The sequence below is a fragment of the Aquarana catesbeiana genome, linkage group LG10 (genome assembly GCF_042186555.1).
Source record: "Aquarana catesbeiana isolate 2022-GZ linkage group LG10, ASM4218655v1, whole genome shotgun sequence".
NCBI lineage: Eukaryota > Metazoa > Chordata > Amphibia > Anura > Ranidae > Aquarana > Aquarana catesbeiana.
The window spans coordinates 254,348,712-254,373,581 of NC_133333.1; the positions used below are offsets into that span (position 1 = coordinate 254,348,712).

The following is a 24,870-nucleotide window of genomic DNA, read 5'->3' on the forward strand; positions in this document are numbered from 1 at the left end:
CTTTTTTTTACATTATCCAAAACAAAAGAAATAAAAAATGTTTTGTCTGGAGTTGGGTTTTAATATATGTGACTGAAGGAACACAGAAAATTACTGTAACAAACTGTGACCATGAGATGACTTACCTGCAATTGGCTGGATAATCTGAGATCTGGATTGAGGGCTGCAGGTCTGTAAGGAAACCAAAGTAATGCAACAGACAAGTGAAATCAATAAAGGAACTTCAAATTGTATCCAAAGAACATCACAGATATACTAAAGTCACACCGACCACTTCATGTTCCTTTAACTGTATTAGCCCCACAATGGAAACAGTGGAGAATGCGGCGCACCAGGTTCTTTCATCACTCCAATGGTGAGACTTCCTTGTAATAGTTTGCATTTCCCCCTAATTCCCCGATGACCTAATTATTCTACATTGCATCAGGGCAGCATAACACCATTAATAGTCTATGCTAGGGATGACCATAGCACCATCAACTGTCTTTGTTAGGGATGAGCATGGCACCATCAATTGTCTTTTTTAGAAGTCCACTTCATGTTCCTCTATCTGTGTTATTCCCACAATGGAAACAGTGGAGAATGCGGGCACACCAGGTTCTTTCATCACTCCAATGGTGAAACTTCCCAGGAATAGTTTGCATTTCCCCTCCATGTTGGTTTCAGTCTCTCTAAGCCATATTCCCCAATGACCTATTTATTCTACATTGTATCAGGGCAACATGACACCATTGATTGGGTATATTAGGGATGGACATGACACCATCATTTGTCTTTGTTAGGCTTGAGCATGACACCATTAATTGTCTTGGTTAGGGATGAGAGGTTTTGGGCCAAACCCAAGCTCATCCCTAGTCTATGTTATGGCTACAGAAGATCGGAAGAAGTGTGAATTCTGGTGGTGGTATCTCAGTGTCAGAAGCCAACATATGATTTAGACCAGGGATCCTCAAACTACGGCCCTCCAGCTGTTGCGGAACTACACATCCCATGAGGCATTGTAAAACTCTGACATTCACAGACATGGCTAGGCATGATGGGAATTGTAGTTCTTGAACAACTGGAGGGCCATAGTTTGAAGACCCTTGATTTAGACTCACCACTTTTGTGTGGAGTTGGCCATTAATTCAGCTTTCAGGGAAACTGGCATATTTAAGCAGAAGCAGAACTTCACCCAAAAGAAGAAGTTCCACTCTTCTCTCTCCCCCCACCCCCCTCCTTTGCCATATTTGGAACTTTGTTTTGTGGGGGGAGCAAGTACCTAGTTTTGACAGGTACCAACTCCTACTTCCTAGGCAACCCCAGTGGAAGACCTCTCCCCCTACCTCCCTGAAACCTCCTGGGACAAGTCACGGGCCCCAGAAGGTTGCGGGACCATTCACACTGCAGAGGGCAGCCGGCTGTGAAGCCGCAAGGAGTCATAGCCAGCTGCCCACAGTTAACATGCTGTTGTCAGGGATCGAAGACTGGGGAAGAAACCGGCCCTGGTGAGGACAGCGCTGGATCCCTGAACAGGTCAGTGTCTGTTTATTAAGATTATGAAGATGTTTGGAGGTGTTTATGAACTGACAAAAAAAATTCACACCACCAAGCGTAAAGCAGCTCTTCCATCATTCCTTAAATTAAAGTGGTAATAAACTCTTTTGTGCCATTTTTACCTACAGGTAAGCTTATAATAAGGCTTACCTGTAGGTAAAATGAATATCTCCTCAACGTGCACCATTTAGGAGATATTCCAGTGAGCAACAGATTGTGACGTCACCGGCGAATACCCGTGCCATTCCTTCAGAGCTCTGTGCCTGGGGCTCCCATGCACATGCGTAGGAGTGACACCATCGTGGCTCAGCCCATCAGATGGCCAGAGTCCGAGAACCCGGAAGACAGACTGGGTGAAGATGGAAGCCCTGTCAGTGGCCCCCCCACCTGCGCTCGCTGTCTGCCAGTCGGATCTTACGCCATCTGGGCGGCGGGCATCGGGCAGCAATGGACATCGAGGAATGGCGGGCATCAGGCAGTGGCGGACATCAAGGAGCGGCAGGAATCAGGGCATCCTGTGTCTTCTCCTCCTCCCTCCACCTCGCTTCGGCCGTGCGTCTCCTCCCCTACTCCTAGGCATCCAATAGGATCGCCTGTTCTTTCAGCCAATCTGGTGACGGGTATCAGACCCGCTTCCGGATTGGCAAGGAGGAGGATTAGTGTTGCAACAGTGAATATTCATTCGCTGTTGAAACACCTTCGTGGGCTCATAGCGCAATGCTCTGCGCCACAAGCCCACCCTATTTTGAAGCCTATTAGAGCCTATGGCTCTAATCAGGTTCTTAAAAAAAAAACACCCCTGCCGCTGTAATTCAGGCGCCCGGCTTCCTGAAAGGTGCCAGACACATGAATAGGGGGTGGCCGCGGCGATGAAAAGAGCATCGTATCGCCGCATCGCTAGAAGGTGGACGGGTTGGTGGCCGTGGATAGAGGGGGCGGCGCTCGTGTGCCCCTAAATGACAGGCCGCCACTGGAAAGCACTGTATAAATTGTTGGCACCAGGTTACTGAGATCTGAGGTCTGGTTATCAGGAGGAAGGAGGGTTTGTTATACACACTTCACTAAACTATATAGACACCAACACCTAGTGGGATTTTTCAGGGCATACATTTTGACATGCTTTAAAAGTTTCTATAATATACTTTATTTACATACGTATATATATAAAAAGAGAACATTCGTGTACAATAAAATACCAATGCAGCTGGAAATAATGTTTTTGGGTTTACAGAAAAAACCACATTCATCTGTCAGAGGACTCATATAGGCAGAAGAGTGACCCAATGCATTTCGAAAACAAAAAGTTTCTTCTTCAGGGATAAGTGGTTATAATACAAGGCTTTCGTTGCAAGCACACACATAACTTGTGGGAAATCGCATCATTTAAAAAAAAACAAAACATAATTTTAATCGCTTTAATACCGCCCCACGCAGATATTCTGTGGCAGGGTGGCCTTCCTGCGCATAATCACGTACCTGTACGTAATCTGGGGCACGCACGCCGCCGGCGACCCGCTCACGTTGTGATTGGACACAGCGGGAGCAGTGGACGCGATGCCTGCCGGGACCCGCCGATCATTCTGAGGAGAGGCAGAACGGCCGTCTTCCTATTTAAACAAGGCAGATCGCCGTTCTGACAGTGGGGAAAATGGAGATCTTGCGCCTCTGCTAAGCAGAAACACGGATCTCTGTTTACCCCCAGTCAATACACTTCCCCCCACAGTTAGAAAGCACTCCCATGGAAAACACATTTACCCTTTGATCGCCCCTGGTGTTAACCCCTTCCCTGACAGTGTTGTTAGTACTGTGACAGGGCATTTTTTTTTTAGCACTGATCACTGTATCTGGTCCCCAAAAAGTGTCAAACGTGTCAGTTAGGTGTCTGTTTTGTCCGCCGCAATGTCGCAGTCCCGCTAAAAGTCACTGATTGACACCATTACCAGTAAAAAAGAAATAAATAAAAATAAAAAAATAAAAATTCCATAAATATATCCCTTAGTTTGTAAACGCTATAACTTTTGCGCAAACCAATCAATATATTTTACCAAAAATATGTAGCAGAATACATATTGGCCTAAACTGATGAAGAAATTAGAGTTTTTACATTTTTTATTGGATGTTTTATACCAGAAAGTAAAAAATATTGTGGGGTTTTTTTCAAAATTGTCGTTTTTTTTTTTTTGTCTATAGCGCAAAAAATTAAAACCGCAGAGGCGATCAAATACCACCAAAAGAAAGCTCTATTTGTGGTAAAAAAAGGACATCAATTTTATTTGGGTACAGCATCAAATGACCGTGCAATTGTCGGGTAAGTAACGCAGTGGCATATCGCAAAAAATGGCCTGGTCATTAAGGGAGAAAACCTTCCGGTCTGGTTAAAATGACGTGGTTTCCCACAAGTTATGTGTGTGCTTACAAGAAAAGCCTTGTATTATAACCACTTACCCCTGAAGAAGAATCTTTTTGTTTTCAAAACGCGTTGGGTCTCTCTTCTGTCTATATGAGTCCTCTGACAGATGAATGTGGTTATTTCTGTAAACCCAATAACAACACTATTTCCAACCACATTGGTATTTTATATCTTATTGTGGATAAATGTTATCTTTTTATATATATGTAAATAAAGTATATTAATGAAACTTTTAAACCATGTTGAAATTTTTTGCCCTGAAAAATCCCACTAGAGGGGTTGGTGTCTATACAGTTTAGTTACTAGGGATGTGGGCAGTGCTTTATATTCCCCTTTTTTTTTTTCAACAATAGATGTTTATAGGATTATAATGCCATACATGTTGTACAAAGAGTAAGGGACACATCGCAACAAGTTAACAACAAACCAATTAGTGCATGAAATATAGCACACCATGAATGGTCAAAATAAACTGTGTAATATTGATCGGCATTTATACCAAACTAATTAAGTACATCAAACGGTAGTAGAAGATGTCATTAAGAGCCATGGGCTCCACATGCGAATGAATTTGGACATGGAGCTATACCCTTTTCATAGTTGCAAATTAGGTTTACAAGAGCAACAAACTCTGACACATTGGGAGCTTGAGCAGACCTCCAGAGTCTTGTGATGAGTGTCCTGGCGAACACGAGAATAATTACTGTGATGTTGCGAAGGCGTATGGGGAAGTATTCAATGTTTAGGTGAAGTAGGGCCAACGCTGGATCTGGTTTGGTAAAAACCCCTGTGACTTGGGATATAAGCTGGAAGACTTCCTGTTCCAGTAGCTAGTTAGGCCCTTACAGTCCCAAGGTATGTATGGGAGAGTACAAGTGTACCCACAGCCTCTCCAGCAAAGAGAGGAATTCTCAGGAGAGAACTTCACTAAACGGTATGGAGTTAGGTACCAACGGGATAAAACCTTTTGAGACAGTTCCCAGTGATTGACACAATAGGTAACAGTATGGGAATAACGATCAGCTGTTTTCCATTGGTCATCAGAGAAATTATAATGAAGGTCCGACTTCCACTTGGCCATAGGGGCGTCTTGGAGAAGATCTCTTTACCTTGAAGAATAGGATAGAGCAGAAAGAAATACCTCTGGTTTTGTAATGGTGGCATGTTAAGAACTTAAGGCCAAAGAAGGTTTGGGATTGGCTTTCAAAAATGTGGACACACGTACTGTATATATGTAAAAAAGTCTTTAGGGGAGACATGGAACTCATTTTTTAGGTCTACCATGGATTTGAGGCGTGTCCCTTGGTATAGGTCTTCCGCCCATTGAATGCCTGCTTCCTGCCACCTATTAATGGACAGGTGAGGAATAAGAAACTCTAAGGCGGAAAGGGAAATTGGGACTGTAGAGTCTATACCCCTTTAAAAATCATAACTTTTTTTAAAAATGATTTTCCTAACCAGCAGAACTGGCACCCTCAGGCTAGTGGCAGCTCACCCAGGACAAGAAATGCCTGGGGCTTTGGGGGGACCAGTGGGCCGATTGGGCAGATGACTGCCAATATGGCAAAATGATCCCTGACTGCTTCGTCAGGCACAGAAATCACAAAACACCCTCTATGTGTATGTTCAGCCTTACCGTGGTACAATTATTAGTGCAGAGTCTAAGTTCGGCATAGAGATAGACGGTGTAAGAACTGGCAATCTGGAAGACTTTCATAGGAAACCGAGATTCAGTGCCATTTCCATTGGCAAGCACTGTTAGCTGGTCAGCAGATACATCGCTAGCTGGGCACCTGAATACAGAAATCTTTTATCAGTTTTCAGTTCCTGTAATCTAAAGATTAGAACACAATTCTGGTACATACTATTAGAGGTGAACAATATATGGGCTGTGTTCATGATCTTATAGCCGAACAGTACGTCGCACACATCCATTATATATATATATATATATATATATATACAAATGTTTTAGGCGAACAATACATAACCTGCATTAGTTTTGTTCATTTTACACACACACACACACACATACCATGTATATAAGCCTTTAAAATGAGCACTTTTGATTATTCACGTTCGTGTCCCATAGACTTTAACGGTGTTCGTGTGTTCTGCCTAATTTTATGCCTGTTCGGTATGTTCTGGTGCGAACCGAACCGGGGGGGGGGGGGGGTGTTTGGCTCATCCCTAACCAGGATGTTCTCACAATGGTCAGCCATCAAGGGAGTGGGCAAGGAGTGCAATTTGGCCTTATTTGACTATATGTGGGTCCCAGTAGAGATGTATTTATCTATCCAATATTTGCCTTTGCTTGTGGAAATCGTGTCATGCAATGACCAGCAGATTATATGTTCGTTACAAGATTAATAATGTCACAAGTTCCTCACTGTTGTAGCACCCATTAGACATGTGCACAGCCAAAAAATTTGTTCATTTTCGTTTTTGTTTCATTAGTTTATTTTTTTTTTTTCGTTTCTTGGGTCATTCGTTATGATCGCGATTCGTAAATTCGTTCATTTGTAAATTCGTAAATGCGTTCATTCGTACATTCGTAAATTCGAACATTCCTACATTCGTACATTCGTACATTTTTACATTTGTACATTCGTAAATTCGTAAAATCGTACATTTGTAAATTAGAAAATTCGGAAATTTGTAAATTCGAAGTTTGAAAATCCAAAAACCTGAAAATTCAAAAATCTGAAATAGTAACGAAGTATTAAATTATAGGTATTGTAATTTCCTTTCAAATTTGACTGTCAGTGAACGTTACAAATACGAATTTATCCGAAGTTACGAATTATCCAAAACGAATGCTGCATCTAAACAAATGGAACGGAACAAATTAATAATAAATAATAATAATAAAACGTTGTTATTATTGTTATTTATTATTATTAATTCATTACGTTCCATTCCGTTTTTTCGGATCATTCATAACTTCGGATAAATTTGTATGTGTTACGTTCACTAACAGCCAAATTTGAAAGGAAATTACAATACCTATAATTTAAAAGTTACTAGTAATTACTAATAGTTAAATTATTATTAGTTAACTATTATTTCAGATTTCTGAATTTTCCAATTTACAAATTTACGAATTCACTAATTTACTAATGTACGAATGTATATTCGTAAATTGCGAACGTACAAATGTACGAATGCCTGAATTTACGAATGTTCAATTTTATCGAATTTACGAATATTCGGAAAAAATTCGTTAAGTTTTCGTTAATTCGAATATTCCCGAATTAACGAATTTGTCGAAATTCGTTAAAAAACAAATTCGGAACGAAACAAATTGCACATGCCTAGCACCCATATGATGTGGGAACCGACTGTGAGACACATGCGGACACAACACACTGGACAGCTGCAGGATATGACTGAGTGGTGAAAGTCGATTCCCACATATGTGAATATATATATATATATATATATATATATATATATATTTTTTTTTTTTTTTTTTTGTGTATTGTTCAATATTCGTGTCATTTTGGACATCCATTATGCAAATTTTTATGTATACCAGAGCTTTTAGTGACTTTTATATTCATTGGAAGAATAAAGCATATTTTTATACATAACAAGTATATTTATTTCTTGTAAGCTGCGCATAAGCCCTTGGGAGTTTTTTCTTTTTCTTTTTCATAAATACATTGAAGTCTATGACCCTCAAGGTGCATGAAAGTTGGACCAAAGTAGTGCAGGAACTACTTTAACCACTTCAATACCAGGCATTTTCACCCCCTTCCTGCCCAGGCCAATTTTCAGCTTTCAGCGCTGTAACATTTTGAATGACAATTGCGCAGTCATGCAACACTGTACACATATGACATTTTTATCATTTTTTTCCCAACAAATAGAGCTTTCTTTTGGTGGTATTTGATCACCTCCGTGGTTTTTATTTTTTGCGCTATAAAAAAAAAAAAGACCAATAATTTGGAAAAAAAAACAATATTTTTTACTGTTTGCTACAATAAATATCCTAATTTAAAAAAAAAAAAAAAGTCTTCCTCAGTTTAGTCCGATATATATTCTTCTACATATTTTTGGCAAAAAAAAATCGCAATACATGTATATTGATTGGTTTGTGGAAAAGTTATAGCTCCTACAAGATAGGTTTTTGATTTATGGCATTTTTATGATTTTAATTTTTTTACTAGTAATGGCGGCAATCTGCGATTTTTGTCAAGACTGCGACATTGCGGTGGACAGATCGGACACTTTTGACACTATTTTGGGACCATTGACAATTATACAACGATCAGTGCTATAAATATGCATTGATTACTGTATAAATGTCACTGGCCGGGAAGGGGTTAACAGTAGGGGGCGATCAAGGGGTTAACTGTGTTCCCTAGGGAGTGATTCTAACTGTGGGGGGAGGGGACTGACTGGTGGAGGTGACCGATCAGTGTTCCCATATACTAGGAACACACGATCGTTCTCCTCTCCTCTGACGGGATGTGGATTTGTGTTTACACCCACAGATCCACGTCCCTGCTCTGTGACCAGCAATCACAGGTGCCCGGTGGACATCGCAGCCGCTAGGCACACGCATCGTCTCCCAAGTAACGCGGCACGTGCCCCCAAGAGCGCCGGGAGGCCGAGGATGTCATATGACGCCCGCCCGGGATGGCAGAGCCACCTTGCGGCCGTCATATTACAATACAAGGGATGGGAAGTGGTTAAAGTCGCTGCGACTTTAAGTCACACAGATATGAACCTTACAAACTGGGAAACATCGCCCAAGCGTGATTGGGGCCTTAGTGAATTATTTCTGTAGTCAAAGTGTACAAAGAATAAACAGAATTGCTACCCAGTGTACTGTGTACTTACCCGTCCTGAAGAAGATTGTACTGGATGGAGCTTGCATTGGTAGGAGAGGCATAAATATTCAGCACACTGAGATTGAAGGTGTTGGCATCCAGGCCTGGTACAGACACTGAGATGTAGACATTATCTTCCACTGTCAGGGTGTCGGAGTCTGAGAGAGGGATCGTATATGTGTTGTCTTTAAAGGCCATCATTACAGCTACATAACTTGCATTTCCTGTAAAGTTATTTATTACTGTGGTCCTGGAAAATAAACACACAACAGAAGGTTACCTACCTAGCAACCAATGTAGGTATGTGGCCATGGATCTATGTCATTATACAGAGTGTACACAGAACTGAGATATTTGCACTGAGGATAAAGGAAGAGCAAACCTATTAGATCTTCTGCTCTGTGTATACTGGTGGGGGAGGTGACGCTGACAAATAAAAGTAATTAGGTGAAGAAAATTTAGAAGCGACATCCCTGCAATGGAAGAGTTTTCATAGTCACCTCTCAGACGGCCCATATCTCCTACCTTTCCTCCGTTCCTGTGCTGCAGCCGCCACCAGACTGACACTCAGGCTCATTGAATATCAAAGAATCTCATGAAGGCTGCAGCATGGAAGGAAGGGAGGAGGCACGAGTCTGCATTCACTATATCTGCTCTACCCAGGAGCCTGCATTCCCTATATCTGATCTCCCCAGGACCCTGCATTCCCTATATCTGATCTCCCCAGGACCCTGCATTCACTATATCTGCTCTACCCAGGACTCTGCATTCACTATATCTGATCTCCCCAGGAACCTGCATTCACTATATCTGGTCTCCCCAGGACTCTGCATTCACTATATCTGGTCTCCCCAGGACTCTGCATTCACTATATCTGATCTCCCCAGGAACCTGCATTCACTATATCTGGTCTCCCCAGGACTCTGCATTCACTATATCTGGTCTCCCCAGGACTCTGCATTCACTATATCTGATCTCCCCAGGACTCTGCATTCACTATATCTGATCTCCCCAGGAACCTGCATTCACTATATCTGGTCTCCCCAGGACTCTGCATTCACTATATCTGGTCTCCCCAGGACTCTGCATTCACTATATCTGCTCTACCCAGGACTCTGCATTCACTATATCTGCTCTACCCAGGACTCTGCATTCACTATATCTGGTCTCTCCAGGAGCCTGCAGTCACTATATCTGATCTCCCCAGGAGCCTGCATTCACTATATCTGCTCTCCCCAGGAGCCTGCATTCACTATATGTGCTCTCCCCAGGAGCCTGCATTCATTATATCTGGTCTCCCCAGGAGCCTACATTCATTATATCTGGTCTCCCCAGGAGCCTACATTCACTATATCTGGTCTCCCCAGGAACCTGCATTCACTATATCTGGTCTCCCCAAGAGCCTGCAGTCACTATGTCTGGTCCCCTCAGGAGCCTGCAGTCACTATATCTGGTCTCTCCAGGAGCCTGCATTCACTATATCTGGTCTCCCCAGGAGCCTGTAGTCATTATATCTGCTCTTCCCAGGAGCCTGCAGTCACTATATCTGGTCTCGCCCGGACTCTGCATTCACTATATCCGCTCTCCCCAGGAGCCTGTAGTCACTATATCTGCTCTCCCACAGTACACAGAACATGGAAATGCATTCAGTTTAGTAAATATAAACTGCTAAATACCTTTTCTCATCAGCAGTATGTAGCAGTCTTGTGACTTTTATCACTGTCTGGTTAAAGCTTGTAAGAGGAGTTTTCATTCTCCTCTGACTGTCCTATGAGGCTGCACGACCCCTGACCCTCTGTCTGGACAGTGCTGATTGGCCCTGTGCTGATCACATGCACTTTCCCAAGAAAAAAAAACAAACACACTCTAGCAATATACACCAAACTGAGCATGTGCAGCCTGACTCCAGTAACACTGTCTTATCTGGACCTGTTTTGAAGTCAGTGGAAGAACGGGAGGTTCAGAGAAGACAGGATCAAACAGCCTTTTTTACACATTGCAGAGGATTAACCCCTTAGGTTCCACAGTGAGTATAACAAGCATGCTTTACTGCATATGCAGACTGATTTCACTGTTGTGGGTTTAGTAACACTTTAAGAAGGGTTTAAGGTCTTCACTCAAGTACAGAACATTAATTATTTAGAATTTAAACTCGGGGTGATACTTGATATGTTTGCTAAAGGACCTCATACAAGAGTATGTGATGGAATCTAATATCATAAGGATAGTCAGCACGGATTTCTGAAAAACCGACATTATGTGATAATAATTACCCGAGTATTGGGTGCAGAGTCACATTAAGACTGACTTCCATATTCAGCGGGTAAGTGCAGGAAATATTCATGACAGCGTCATTTTGTGTTTGGATTGGATCCGTCTTGGCAAAAATATACAGCTGATTTGTGTATATGACATGGGTTGCATTCATCTGTAGAGAGAAGAAGCACATAAGCCATTAGACATATTTCTACCACCATGTAAAAGTAGAAAAAGTGCAGACTGATTATAAAATGTATTTGGCAGAAACTAAGAGAGCGACTCACATTTGAGTAGGTAGAAACAGGCATGTTTGAATAGTCCACCGTCTATAGGACAACACTGTTTTTACCTACTCAAATGCGAGTTGCTCTCTTAATTACTGCTAAATAAATTGGATAATCAGTCTGCATTTAGAAGTTCTTCTGCACTTTTCTTCTTTTACATGGTCCTGGAGATTGCTTCTGCTCCTCTTCCAGAGGCTTGGCCTGAGCTACAGACAGTACTGAGCCCTAAAGACCCCATGTACGGATGGACTAACTGCACGTGACTTTCTTTTCTAGACCTTGCATCGCATTCCTAGTTATATATAGATGGTCATAGGGACAAGTACTAACAACCATTGCGCCAATTCCAACTGTTTGCTATATTTATACCACCTACCTTCCCACCCACCTGGACGGTCCATAGTGGCAGCCATGCAAAGCGTCACTTGTGGATTCTCTATGTAATCTATTGAGCAATAATGTGTATTACTCCCAAGTCACCACTATGTATAAGTGAAGTAGGAAATATATATGTGTAAATGACAGCTTCTCCCACTGAATAGCGTATCTGTGGCTAATGAATGTAAGTGTTTGTTAACCCAAAAAAAAAAAAAATTCATATCCTGGTCCCTTAAAGCAGATTAAACAGCACAGGGCTTGTGCTGTGTAATCTGCCCCTTTTCTGTAAAAAAAAACCTCCCTGAACCTGCCACTTCCTTTGTGCCCTCTCTATATTGACCACGAAAATCATGGCTGCTGAGCCATGACCACCGTGGTCAGTGTGCGTCCCTCCATCATACGCTGACCTGCTCTGCTCTCCTCTCTCCCCCCTCGCCCCCTCCTTCCTGCCTGTCATCTCCCTCTCTCTGTCTGTCTCCGCTCAGCCCCGCCCCCCGCCGCTATTATTGAAAAAAAAAAAAAAAAAACTACAATTGTCACTGCCACCCCTACTATTAGAGGCTAGCATACCAGACTGTGTAAATCATTTAAAAAAAAAAAACGAGCAGTGTAAATACCGATTTTCAGCTGTATTCAGGATGATCACGTGACTCGCGCCCACTTTACAGCTACGACACAGGGCTTCTGTGGGAGGAGCCGAACGGCCACATGATGGTGTCAGAGGGAGATCACGGGTCCTCCTGCAGAAGCAATCCATCGGAGCTGGAAAGCGTCCACGAGTCATGTGACCGGCCTGAAGACAGCTGAAAATCGGTATTTACATTGCTCGTTTTTTAAAATGACATTCATAGGGTGCTATGCCAGCCTCTAATAGAGGGTTTGGCATAGACTTATACAAATGGGTTCACAAACACTTTAAGTGCAAAAGAAGTAGTGTTGCGCTGTCAAATAATACATCAAATAATACCTGTGTCAAAATTATATATAACCACATGCCTCAAAGATTGGGAATGTGTTCTCACACGAGAAAAGACATAATAGTCATGTTGCTAAATGTATAAATACTCAAGTGATAGATATCCTATTAAAATTGCAATAAAGTGATTCCAGTGCTAGAAAAGGAAAAAATATTATAGTCGTGTGTCTCAGGGATGGACAACTACAAGTCCACCTGGAGAATGTATAACTTCAGGGATGTATATCCTTATTGACAATTAAAGTGATAAAAGTGCATAAACAACATGTGTCTCAAGGATGGACACCAAATATTACACACATAGACAAAGAGTGATCATAGAGAATATACATTTCTACAATGAAAAGTCCTTAGAATAATCCATCCTTTCACCATTGATTGAGAAAGTCCAAAATATGGGGCGAATTAATCTCTTTCTTCCCGTGTCACCTCTGTGCTCTCTGGCATCTCATCTTAGATATGCTTAAAACCAGCATATGATGATATCTTTCAGAGATGGCGTAATGGTGTGGAATCACCTCTAGGGGTCCTCTATGAATATTCCCAATGCTCTGCTCTCTATTTATAATCAGTGTTTCTCAACCGGGGTTCTGCGAAACCCTAGGGTTCCGCAAGAAGTCCCCAGGGGTTCCGCGGTGATCTACCTGTCAATCACAGACAGCTGACGAGTAGATAGGGTCTCCATTAACACATGCCCTTCCTCCCGTCCACCCCAAGCATCAACCTCAAGGATAAAAGGTAACGTAGGATCAGGATGTGCCAACATAGGAGCAGAAACAAAGGCAGCCTTGAGTCTCTTAATGGACTACGGAGACCAACTCTGTGGGTTACCGTCCTTTCTGGTCATATCAGTCAGGGGCTTGACCAGAGATGAGAAGTTACGAATAAACTCCTGATAATAGTTGGCAAAGCCAAGAAAACGCTGCAGAGGACGTAAACCCATGGGTGGGGGCCACTGTAGGACTGCTGTAAGTTTCTCTGGGTCCATCGAAAAACCAGCAGTGGAAATTACATAGCCCAGGAATTTAACCTGTTCACGATGGAACTCACACTTCTCCAATTTACAATAGAGATTGTTCTCTCTTAGTTTCTGCAGCACATGACAGACATCTGTGTGGTGGCTCTCCAGGGACTTGGAAAATATGAGGATATCATCGAGATAAACCACCACACATAACTGCAACAAATCTCAGAGGACATTGTTAATAAATTCCTGGAAAACTGCCGGGGTGTTACAAAGGCCAAAAGGCATTACGGGGTACTCATAATGGCCTGTTCTGGTATTAAACGCAGTTTTCCACTCGTCGCCCTCTTTAATCCTCACAAGATTGTATGCCCCTCTCAAATCAAGCTTTGTGAGAACCGTTGCTCCCGTGAGGCAATCAAATAATTCCGTAATCAACGGAATCGGATAGGCATTCTTAATCGTGAAACGATTGAGACCCCTATAATCAGTACAAGGTCTCAGTTCACCGCTCTTCTTCTTCACAAAGAAGAAACCAGCACCAGCAGGAGGATTTGCGGATGAAACCTCGAGAAAGTACGTCTGCAACATACTCCTCCATGTCTCTATCCTCCAAGACCGACAAAGGGTAAACCCGGCCACGAGAGGCCATGGCACCAGGTTGAAGGTCAATTGCACAATCATATGTAGCGCTGGTAGATTTTTTAATCTACCGCTGATAGGTAAATCTTGTGGGTTACTTGTTAGAGGAAGTTAGATTTGCCTCTGTTCCAGCTTGGCTGAGTTGCATGGAGTTCCACACTGTGCTGGTGGGTGTCGTTGTCACCATGGGCTGGTGTTGGAAAAGCAACATGTTGAAGCGTATGAGTGCTCCTCTGTCCCGGAGAGTTGCATTCTGGGAGAGGGTATTTATGGGACAGATGCCATGTTTAGGGGTTCGTTCTTCAGCCACCTGCTGGCCCTCCTGGCCGACAGGTATGCGTTAAGAGTACCACCTTGTGGTCCTCCGTTCCAGAGGCCCACGTCGCTGCGGCGTGTGGGTGGGCCCAGAAGCCTGTCTGGGGCCTACCACAGCAGCAGAGGAATGGTCCTGGGCTGTCTATCCTGAGTGAAGAAGCTGGACAACCGAGAAGATCCCAGGGGAGGACCCGTCATGGAAGGATCATGCAGAGTGCTGGTCTGGAGAGGGGCCTGGTGACTCGGTTGGAGGACATATCCTGAAGTAATCTTACTGCATAGTACTGCCGGGTTGGCTTAAAGGTTCAAGTACTATGTCTGACATTCATCACAAACCAATACATCCTGTGGCAGAGGATCGTACGGGTTTTATTCCAAACAAGTCTGTGGCAGAGACTTTTGTTCGTGCTGCGTACTGGCTGCTAGGCAAGTGTGAGAGAGGCCTATCCAGGCGGGAAAAGATGGAGTCCCACAAGGGGAGTGCATTCAACCATTCAACCACGGGTGTTCAATTCCAGAGAATGTTCTAAAGAATACTAAGGAAAGGTATTTGAGCTTCCCTGCAACTTTCCTTCTGCCTCTTTCCTGCTACTTCCTTTATTATTTGTTCATTAAAGCATTGAAAAATCTACTCAAGTGTTGGTGTCTACATCGTCCAGAGGTAAATTCAACGGGACCCTAGACCCGGTGCCGGTGAAACAGAGGTATCAAGAAGTGAAGGTAACAGCCCACTTTAAATCAGCAGCTCCACCGAGAGTTAGTGCTACACATATGATCGGTGTGGAGGCAAACTACCGGCTTGACCTTCGTCAAAGACATTGCTAAAATCGCAGTATTCCTCCAGCAGGGAGGAGTGTGAAAAGGTGCACAGGACCTAGGCTACCTTCTGGAAGCATAACTTACTGCATTGTGGCGACCAGGAGAGAACCTCAGCATGGAGCCAATCAAAAGAGGGGTTGTGCCTCTGTAACCAAGGATAACCAATAACCAGCGGAAACTTAGGTTAGGAAATAACTTGGAATTTGATTATCACATGGTAAAGAGCCCCTACAGCCATGGACAACAGAACAGTCTTATAAGTCGCATGGGTAGGCTGTAGAGGTCTCCCGTCAAGAGCCTCAATGGCAAGTGAAGTGGCACGCAGCTGCAGTGGAATCGAGTGCTTTAATACAAAGACAGCATCAATGAACAGGCCTGCAGCCCCAGAGTCGATTGGAGCCTGCATCTCGACGGACGACTCAGCCGACTCAGCCCAAGAAAGGGTAACCGAAACCAGGGGCTTATCCTTCTGGATAACTGGGGACGAAACAACGCTACCTAAGGTCTGTCCGTGACAGGACCTCAAGGTTCGGGCGTTCCCTGGACGGGTAGGACAAGACTTTAAAAAGTGACCTGCCTGGCCACAATAAAGACACAATCTCTCCCTCCTCCTAAGGGTTCTCTCATCCACAGAGACGTGTGAAGCCAGAGTGCATGGGTTCATCTTCACAGACCGACTCGGTACCAGGAGGCATGGGAGGTGGGGGAGACAAGGGTGGGACTGCAAAGTTCGGAGACAAATGTACAGGAGGCTTCCGCAAGTGCTCCTTAAAAGATAGTCTCTCTCTGAGTCTGGAGTCAATGAGGATGGCAAACGTGATCAATGTTCTCCAGCTCGGGTATATCTCGGGCTGCTATCTCATCCTTGATGGTATCCGAGAGACCATGAGAGAAGGGTCTCATTGTTCCATGCAACCTCTGCTGCCAGAGTATGGAATATAATGGCGTATTCAGCAACAGTTTTCATACTCTGTTTGATGGACATGATGCACTTAGCAGCAGAAGTGGAGCGTGTGGGAACGTCAAATACCCTTTTAAAAGAAGCCAAACTCAGGGTAACTCAAGACAACAGGTTTTTGTATGTCCCATAGAGGGTTTGCCCAGGCCAAGGCTCTCTCAGAAAGCAAAGATATCATGAAACCTACTTTGCTTCTGTCCATGGGAAACGCCTGGGGCAGCATCTCAAAGTAATTCTCCACCTGGTTGAGAAACCCTCTGCATTGGACTGGATCATCCCCAAATCGTTGGGGAAGAGGAGCTAAACCAGACATACTTCTTATAGAGGTAATACTCAAGGCGGGTGCCTGCACAGAGACTGGAGCAGCAGCAGGGACGGCCTGAAACATAGGTTGTACTGGAGTAGCCACAGTGAGATATTCCAGGTGAGCCGTGCGACTTAGGAGTGTTTGTAACCCCATGGCAAACTGATCCATGCGGTGATCCTGCTCATCCAATTTCGAAAAAATATTACCAACAAGTGAATTGACTGCATCTTCTGAATTCATGGCCTTCGCCTACTGTCAGAAACCATGAATCAGACTGAGACAGAAGTACAGTTAAATCTCACTTGTTTAATAAAAATTAAAAATGGTAAACAGAGCAAACATAGTCAAAAAATAGCCAGAGTTCAGGAACCGGAACGGATAGTCAGACAAGCCAAAATGTCAGGGAGCCAGAGATGAGCGGAGTAGAACAGCAAGCAGGATCTGGAGCCAGAAGGAATGTCAGCCAAGCAAGTGTTTAACAGGAACACAGGAGATAGTCTCTAGAGATGTGACCAAGGTGAAGGCAGAGATCATCTGGGCTGGACGGCTTAAGTAGGCAGGACTGAGGAGCAGGATATCATCAACAGTGGAGTCACTGTGGAGAGAAAGGAGCTGGCAATTAGCCGACAGCTGAGCGGCCAGCTTTGAGAAGGAAGGGCTGGCCGCTCAGCTCACGGGGGTCCTAAAAAATATGTAAAAAAAAACATTAATGTAATTTTTTTTTAAATGATAAAAAAAGTAAAAAATAAAACAGAAAAAATAAAGAAAACTACTGACACCAGTGGCAAAACTACCAGGGTCGCAAAGTTCACACTGGGCTATGGTGTAACGCCACTATGGGGGGACCCCAAGATAGCAGGAAGGTGGTTCATTGTGGGACCATAATAAAGGGTCCCACAATGAGAGTAAAGGGTCCCAGTTTGGGGCCAGGGGGCCCTTTATGCTTTCTTGTACTAAGGCCCTGAAGGTTCTAGTTATGCCTCTGGTGCCTACTGACACCCTTCCTATGGGATTGTTATGAACCCCTTAATGAGTATTTTATGAACTACCTATGCTACAGAAGTGTATCTTCACATTTATCTAGGGCAGGGATTTGCAATTAGCGGACCTCCAGCTGTTGCAGAACTACAAGTCCCATGAGGCATAGCAAGACTCTGACAGCCACAAGCATGACACCCAGAGGCAGAGGCATGATGGGACTTGTAGTTTTCCAACAGCTGGAGGTCCGCTAATTGCATATCCCTGATCTAGGGTGTAGAGGCTAAATCATGTGGATGGTGCATTAGCATTTGTTTGCGCCACAATTTTAACTGTTTGTACATTCAGGTAATTCCACATCCTACTCTCAGCAAACTATGCCACCTATTGCCCTTAACACACTGCTAGCCCCCTTCTGGGCACAAAAGAACACTTGTCATAATTTTGCTGCAAATGGTCAACGTATGTACAGTTGGCTACACCTTGTCACAAAGAGTCCTCCAGAGCCCTGGAAAACAAAGCACAAACAGACATCCTAACTAGCCTAATCTATCTAGGTATCTGCAAGCAACATAACTTGCTATAAAATATTGCTCCCTAGCCTGAGACTTTTAGTAACATGTTGCAAAAGTAGAACAGCCCTTCAGGAATGTTTTGGGTTCTGGCTCTGCTAGCCAAAGTCCATCAACCCAAGTAAAAGATGTCAAGTTCAGCTGAACTGACACTTGCAGTGCTGCCACCTTTGCAGAATCAGGAGCAACAACTCCAGTTCTCGAATATAGAGCAGTAATTGAAACCCACTTTAGCATTGCATATCCAAGCATGAGCCAAATTACCCCTCAACTAGGGGATTGCCCCTTTAAGTCGCAGTTCAGATTAACACTTGAACTTGAAAACTGGACTAGAGAAGCTTTTGCAGAATTTTTTTTTTCTGCTCTGCACTTGTGTAGAACTTTAGTAAGCAACTGCCCTTTGCCATGACAGTAATTCACTTTATTATTATTATTATACAGGATTTATATAGCGCCAACAGTTTACGCAGCGCTTTACAATATAAAAGGGAGACAATACAGTTATAATACAATAAAATACAAGAAGATTAAGAGGGCCCTGCTCAGAAGAGCTTACAACTCACTTGGACTTAACTTCAGCTGCGCATCCACACAGGACCTGAAGCACCCTTCTCCTTAATTTGCAAGGATAGTAGGGAAGGGGTTTTTGAGAACTAAGGAGATTGTCCCCTTTAAGTGTTGTTGTTGACACACAAAGAAACATTCAGCATCAACTGCAATAACTGGTAGAAAAAAACGGTAGTTGCAAAAGTTCAACCTACTGAATGAAAGCCATCCTGCAACAACAGCAATGGTGCAAAGGAATTCCCCTCTTTTTTCCTCTCAATGGTAGAACTCCAGATTGGGGACTTGTACCATTTAGGTCCCCAGATGTTAATGGACCACTCCTGGTCCCTGCAACCTGCTTTCTTTACAACAACCTTATCTTTGTGGATGGACCTCCCCAGGCTCCAATTCTTCTTTATGGTCTGAAATCGCAGCCACAAATGGGGATAAGTCTGGTTCCTGTATGGTCTGGGTATGTACATAAAGTCCCATACTTCTCCTTCCTGGTTTCTACTTCCTCCATGATCTCATCAGGGAAATCGTATCCATTTTCCAAAGCTATGCGCCGTTGTACAATGCCCTAAGAGTGGGAGAACCTTGGCTGCTCATCTGGGTCACCCTGTCCTGGTAGGATGAATGGACTTTTTTTTTTATCTCTTAATGAGGTGGCTGTAGGCCTTATCTTTTGCCCAGACACGAGTCATAGTGTGTGGTGGGAATACGTCAGCTCTCCTTTCCGAATACTCTTCACTGAGGCCGAGTCCTTCAGCATATTGCCTTAGCCCTCTCCTAGCTCAGCTCACACTCTCACACAGTTCCTGCCACTGACTCCCAGTCCTCAATCCTTTATGGACCCATACATATTTTCAAACCTTGGTGACTCCGGGGCGAATACCCCTGGACACTCCTCACCTGAGGAACTTGTGTACTCCGACCTATGAATTCTATAGATCTCCGAGATCCTCATCACAGCCATCTGGTCTTTCGCCTTGGTAGCTGCACTGGTGATGGGCTACTTGCCATCGCCTGCTGACTGTATCCCTTGTATGGTGGAAATGCGAGTTTTGAGGGTTTAACAGACTGTGGTCTGGGTAAACATCACTGGTCCCAGGCCCCAATGGTAACTCCATCATACCCCTGTCATTCCTAAAGGCTTTAGAAGTGGGATCTCTGAAGTTAGCATCTCTGTACTGTAACTCATCTTCCAGTTGACAAGCAGGATATAGGGTTCACGATTGCTGGGCAGTAACCTCAATAACATCTCCTCGCAATGGCCACACCAACCCCAGGTGCGCAATTTGACTGTGACCTGCTGGCATTTGCCACATACCAGCACAATATACTACTTGTCCTTTCTGCTGCAAAATGGCAGACAGCCCCGGAGGCACTAATAATACTCCTGTATGCATTAGCACCCTGCTCTGCAGCTCTGCCAGCCTATCTGGCTACTTGGCACTGTCTGCAGCAACTCTGGTGCTGATGCTCAGTTCTCTTTCCCTTGCATGTGCCATCTTGGTGCTCTCTCCACATAGCTTCCTCTCAGCTACAACCAGATGTGATGTATAAGCCTCTCTCCAATTTTTGGATTCTCCAAACCTGGGCAGCAGCCCTGCCTGCTGGCTGGCACACTGGAGAATGCTCCACCTGTTGGGCAGACTCTTCCAGCACTCACTTTCTCGTGCCTCACATTAACTCCTTCACCGTCATTACTTAGAGGAACTCCATCCTTAACAGTCTCTACTGTAAAGCAGGAAGCATCTGCAGTAACACACACAATGGTGGCAGCTTCACTTGTCACCAAACAGGCATTGCTCTTATTGCAGCCCCCTGAGTTAACTCTTTTATGAAGAGGTAAGTAAAACCTTGGACAGAGGGGTGGCTGTGGACGTGGTATACTTGGACAGAGGGGTAGCTGTGGACGTGGTATACTTGGACAGAGGGGTAGCTGTGGACGTGGTATACTTGGATTTTGCAAAAGTGTTCGATACAGTTCCGCACACACGGCTCACGTGTAAGGTAAAGTCTACAGGCTTGGAAATATCAGTTTGTAAATGGATAGAAAACTGCCTAAAAGACATAATTCAGAGAGTAGTGGTTAATGATTCTTACTCTGAATGGTCTAAGGTTATCAGTGGTGTACCCCAAGGTTCAGTGTTGGGACCCTTACTTTTTAATATCTTTATAAATGATATAGGGTCTGGGATCAAAAGTACCATTTCAGTCTTTGCAGATGACACCGAACTATGCAGTGGATTAACTCCCTTACAGGATGTCTCCAACTCACAAGCCGACCTCAATGCATTGTTTAATTGGGTGACTATGTGGCAGATGAGGTTTAATGTTGATAAATGTAAAGTTATGCACTTGGGAGCGAAGAATATGCATCATACATACTAGGGGGAGTACAACTGGGGGAATCCATAGTGGAGAAAGATCTGGGGGTTTTGGTAGATCATAAGCTCAATAACAGGGGTGTTGCTAGGTGGGAAAAAGACCAAGGGCTTCAGCCTGGAGGTAAAGTGGGGGGTGGGAGTGAGGTGGGGTGGTCGGGGGCGGACTCAGGGAGGGTGATAGGCTCACTTGCTTAACACTGATCTACCTGATGTACACTGACCTGTCTGACACATGCACTGACCTACCTGACACAAACACTGACCTACCTGAAACATACACTGACCTACCTGACATACACTGACATACATGACTGACCTGACTGACATACATGTCTGACCTACCTGACATACATGACTGACCTATCTGACATACACAGATTGTTGCTGCTCAGTGCTCAGTCTTACCTGTAGTGTGTGAGTACACTCATCCTGGGCCCCGGCATTCACCACCACTCAGACAGCCTTGCAGGCACCAGGCAGCCAGAGCCAGGAAAGTAGAGCCGCCCGCCCATTTACACAGAGCGAGCGGCTCAGCGGGCATCTCCCAGTGCCCAGCGCGGCCGCAGTGTCATTCCCGGCAGCGCCTATGATGGGCGGGTCTTTTTGTACGTCACTCAGTTGTGCTGGCGGGAGATCATTCCCTGTTGCCGCGGCTCGGGGCTAATAATGCATTTAGGGATTTTGAGACCTGGGGCTTTTTGGGGGCACACTCGGGGCTCCAGCCCCCGTCAGCCCCCACCCCTGACGCCACTGCTCAATAATAACATGCAATGCCAAGCTGCGGTTTCCAAAGTGAGCAAAGTTCTTTCTTGTATATATAGAGGTATGGACTCCAGAGAGAGAAAGAGATATCATTTTGCCCCTGTTCAAATCATTAGTAAGATCTCATCTGGAATATGCAGTTCAGTTTCGGGCTCCAGTTCTCAAAAAGGATATCAGGGAACTGGAAAAAGTGCAGAAAAGGGCAACCAAACTGATAAGAGGCATGGAGGAACTCAGCTATGAGGAAAGATGAGAGGAACTGAATCTATTCACTCTTGAGAAGAGGAAATTAAGGGTGGATATGATCAACATGTATAAATACATAAGGGGTCCATATAGTAAACTTGGAGTTGAATTATTCACTTTACAGTCAACACAGAGGACAAGGGGGCACTCTTTATGCCTAGAGGAAAAGAGATTTCATCTCCAAATATGGAAAGGTTTCTTCGTAGTAAGAGCTGTGAAAATGTGGAATAGACTCCCTCCATTGCTTTAAGAAAGTCCTGAATTCTTTCCTAAATATACATAATATAACTGGGTACTGACATTTATAGGTAAAGTTGATCCAGGGTATATCCGATTGCCTCTCAGGGATCAGGAAGGAATTTTTTCCCCTGCTGTAGCAAATTGGATTATACTTTGCTGGGGTTTTTCGCCTTCCTCTGGATCAACTGTGGGTATAGGATTGAGTATATGGGATTGTATGATATTATTTTTTATCTTATTTATTTTTATGGTTGAACTAGATGGACTTGCGTCTTTTTTCAACCTGACTATGTAACTATGTAACTCCTTCACCACTGCTAACCGAAAATGATTCTGCACTGGCAACAGTCTCTGCTGCAAAGCAGACATTTTCCCTTGTAGCACACACACTGGCAGTGACTCTGCCTATCCCTAGACAGACCTCACCTGCGCTCTCGCTCCCGTACCCCGAGTTAACTCTTTCACTGTCTCCTCTTGGAAATACTCCTGCACTGGCAGCTGTTCCCACTGTAGAGCAGACATTCCCGAATGTGACACTTATCTGCTTCATACTGATTGCCTCTCCGCAATCCACAAAACACCAGCAACAACATTGACAGTCTTTTCCCAAACTGGTAGCAACCACTGCGATATCTGTAGGAAAAATGCAGAACCGAGCCCCCATATGTAGCGCTTACTCCCGAAGGAGACTCTGGAAATTTGCCCAGGTTCTTTCCCAGTGGACCAATCCTCTCTAGGAAAAGACTCAAAAGTCAGTGTGCTCAGAGAATTTATACAGACTCCCAGTATGCCTTCCAGGCCTTGCTCATTGGGATTGGCCAGGGCTGCAGAAATATTCATACTGCCATCTACATAGTAAAACTCCTTCAAAAAGGACTATCCTTCTCCCCCACTGCGCCCATGAATGAATTCGAAGTGTTTAAGGACATAAATTTATTCCTTAGAAAGGTTCTCTTTAGACTGTGGCACCAAAGTGATTTCAACAATAAATCTACCTCTAATTCCAATTTTGACAAGGATGAAAATGAGGCTATCAATAACTTAATTTCTTTATTAGAGGAAAACGCTGATAGCGACTCTGAAACTGAAAATAGCTACCCAATCAGGAGGAAATCTAATTTGAGGATCAAGTCCACAAAAATGCCAGCCTTATCCAAGCACAAATGGCTTCAACTATTCCTAGATCAGGTTAAACTTGATCTCGGTAGGATCAACTGGGAATGGCTGGGATCAAGTAACCTAACCAGCTCTGAGAGAAAAGCACTAAAAGAATTACAGGAGGCCCCAAACTTGGTGATAAAAAGAAGTGATAAGGGTGGTAATGTGGTCCTACTTAGTGAAAAACTCTATGAGGATGAAGCTTTTAGATTATTAAATGATACATCTACTTATAAAAAACTAACTAATACCCCATTCCCAGCCCTGATAGACACTCTTAACACCAAGTTAAAACTAGCTATGGAAGCCGATCTACTTACTAAAAAGGAATACCTTTATCTCCGAGCTGATGACATCACTATCCCAACCTTCTACATAATCCCGAAGTTACATAAATCATTCACAAACCCTCCTGGAAGGCCAATTGTTTCAGCTATCAATGGTCCCCTTGAGAGAACTGGCAAATTTGTGGACTCGATGATCAAAGACATGGTAACAAAACTACGGTCTTTCGTCCGTGATAGCAGAGACATACTCTCTATACTATCTCATTTCTCCTTGTCACCAAACGCACTTTTGGTGGGAATAGATGTCGAAAGCTTATATACATCGATCCCCCACCACTGGGGTATCCAAGCGACAAAAACCTTTTTGGACATCCATTTCCCCCTACTGGGAGCCCATAATGAGTTCATTATTGATATACTAGAGTTCATGCTAAGTAACAATTCTTTTCAATTTCTTGGGAGATTTTACCAACAGGTGAGAGGCACTAGTATGGGTGCCCCCTGGGCCCCTTCATACGCGTGTCTCCACCTTGGCCTCTGGGAGGAGGAGGAGGTTTATAAATCCTCGATGTACCTTGACCACTGTACTTTGTGGTCAAGGTACATCGATGATATACTCATGGTTTGGGAGGGCACAGCGGAACAACTTGAGGAATTTATGTCCCAACTTAATACTAACGAAAGGAATATTCATTTAACTTATTCCTATTCTGCTGATGCCCTCTCCTTCCTTGACTTAAAAATCACTAGATGCGGAGATCGGATAGCAACTAGTACGTTCCGAAAGGAAACAGCAGCCAACACCCTCCTCTTGGCACAGAGGCATCATCCGAAGTCCCTAATAAAAGGAATACCAACGGGACAATTTTTAAGGATCAGGAGAAATTGTTCAGAGGAAGAACAATTTCTATCTGAAGCACATGAGATGTACAACAGGTTCAGAAAAAGAGGATACTCACACAATTGCCTTAAAAAAGCTAAAAATAATGCACTAGAAAGGAA

At 43.9% G+C, this 24,870-nt stretch overlaps 1 protein-coding gene across 1 annotated transcript in view; it reads right to left on the reverse strand.

Annotated features, from left to right (window-relative positions):
* Positions 1–24,870, reverse strand: part of LOC141109923 (uncharacterized) — a 70,238-nt gene that overhangs the window by 40,431 nt on the left and 4,937 nt on the right. Inside the window, exons 3-6 of the mRNA XM_073601176.1 lie at positions 11,058–11,212; positions 8,795–9,034; positions 5,583–5,739; positions 126–171 (exon numbers count right to left, since the gene is read on the reverse strand). Coding sequence (XP_073457277.1) covers positions 126–171; positions 5,583–5,739; positions 8,795–9,034; positions 11,058–11,212 — 598 coding nt within the window. The remainder of the gene's footprint in view (positions 1–125; positions 172–5,582; positions 5,740–8,794; positions 9,035–11,057; positions 11,213–24,870) is intronic.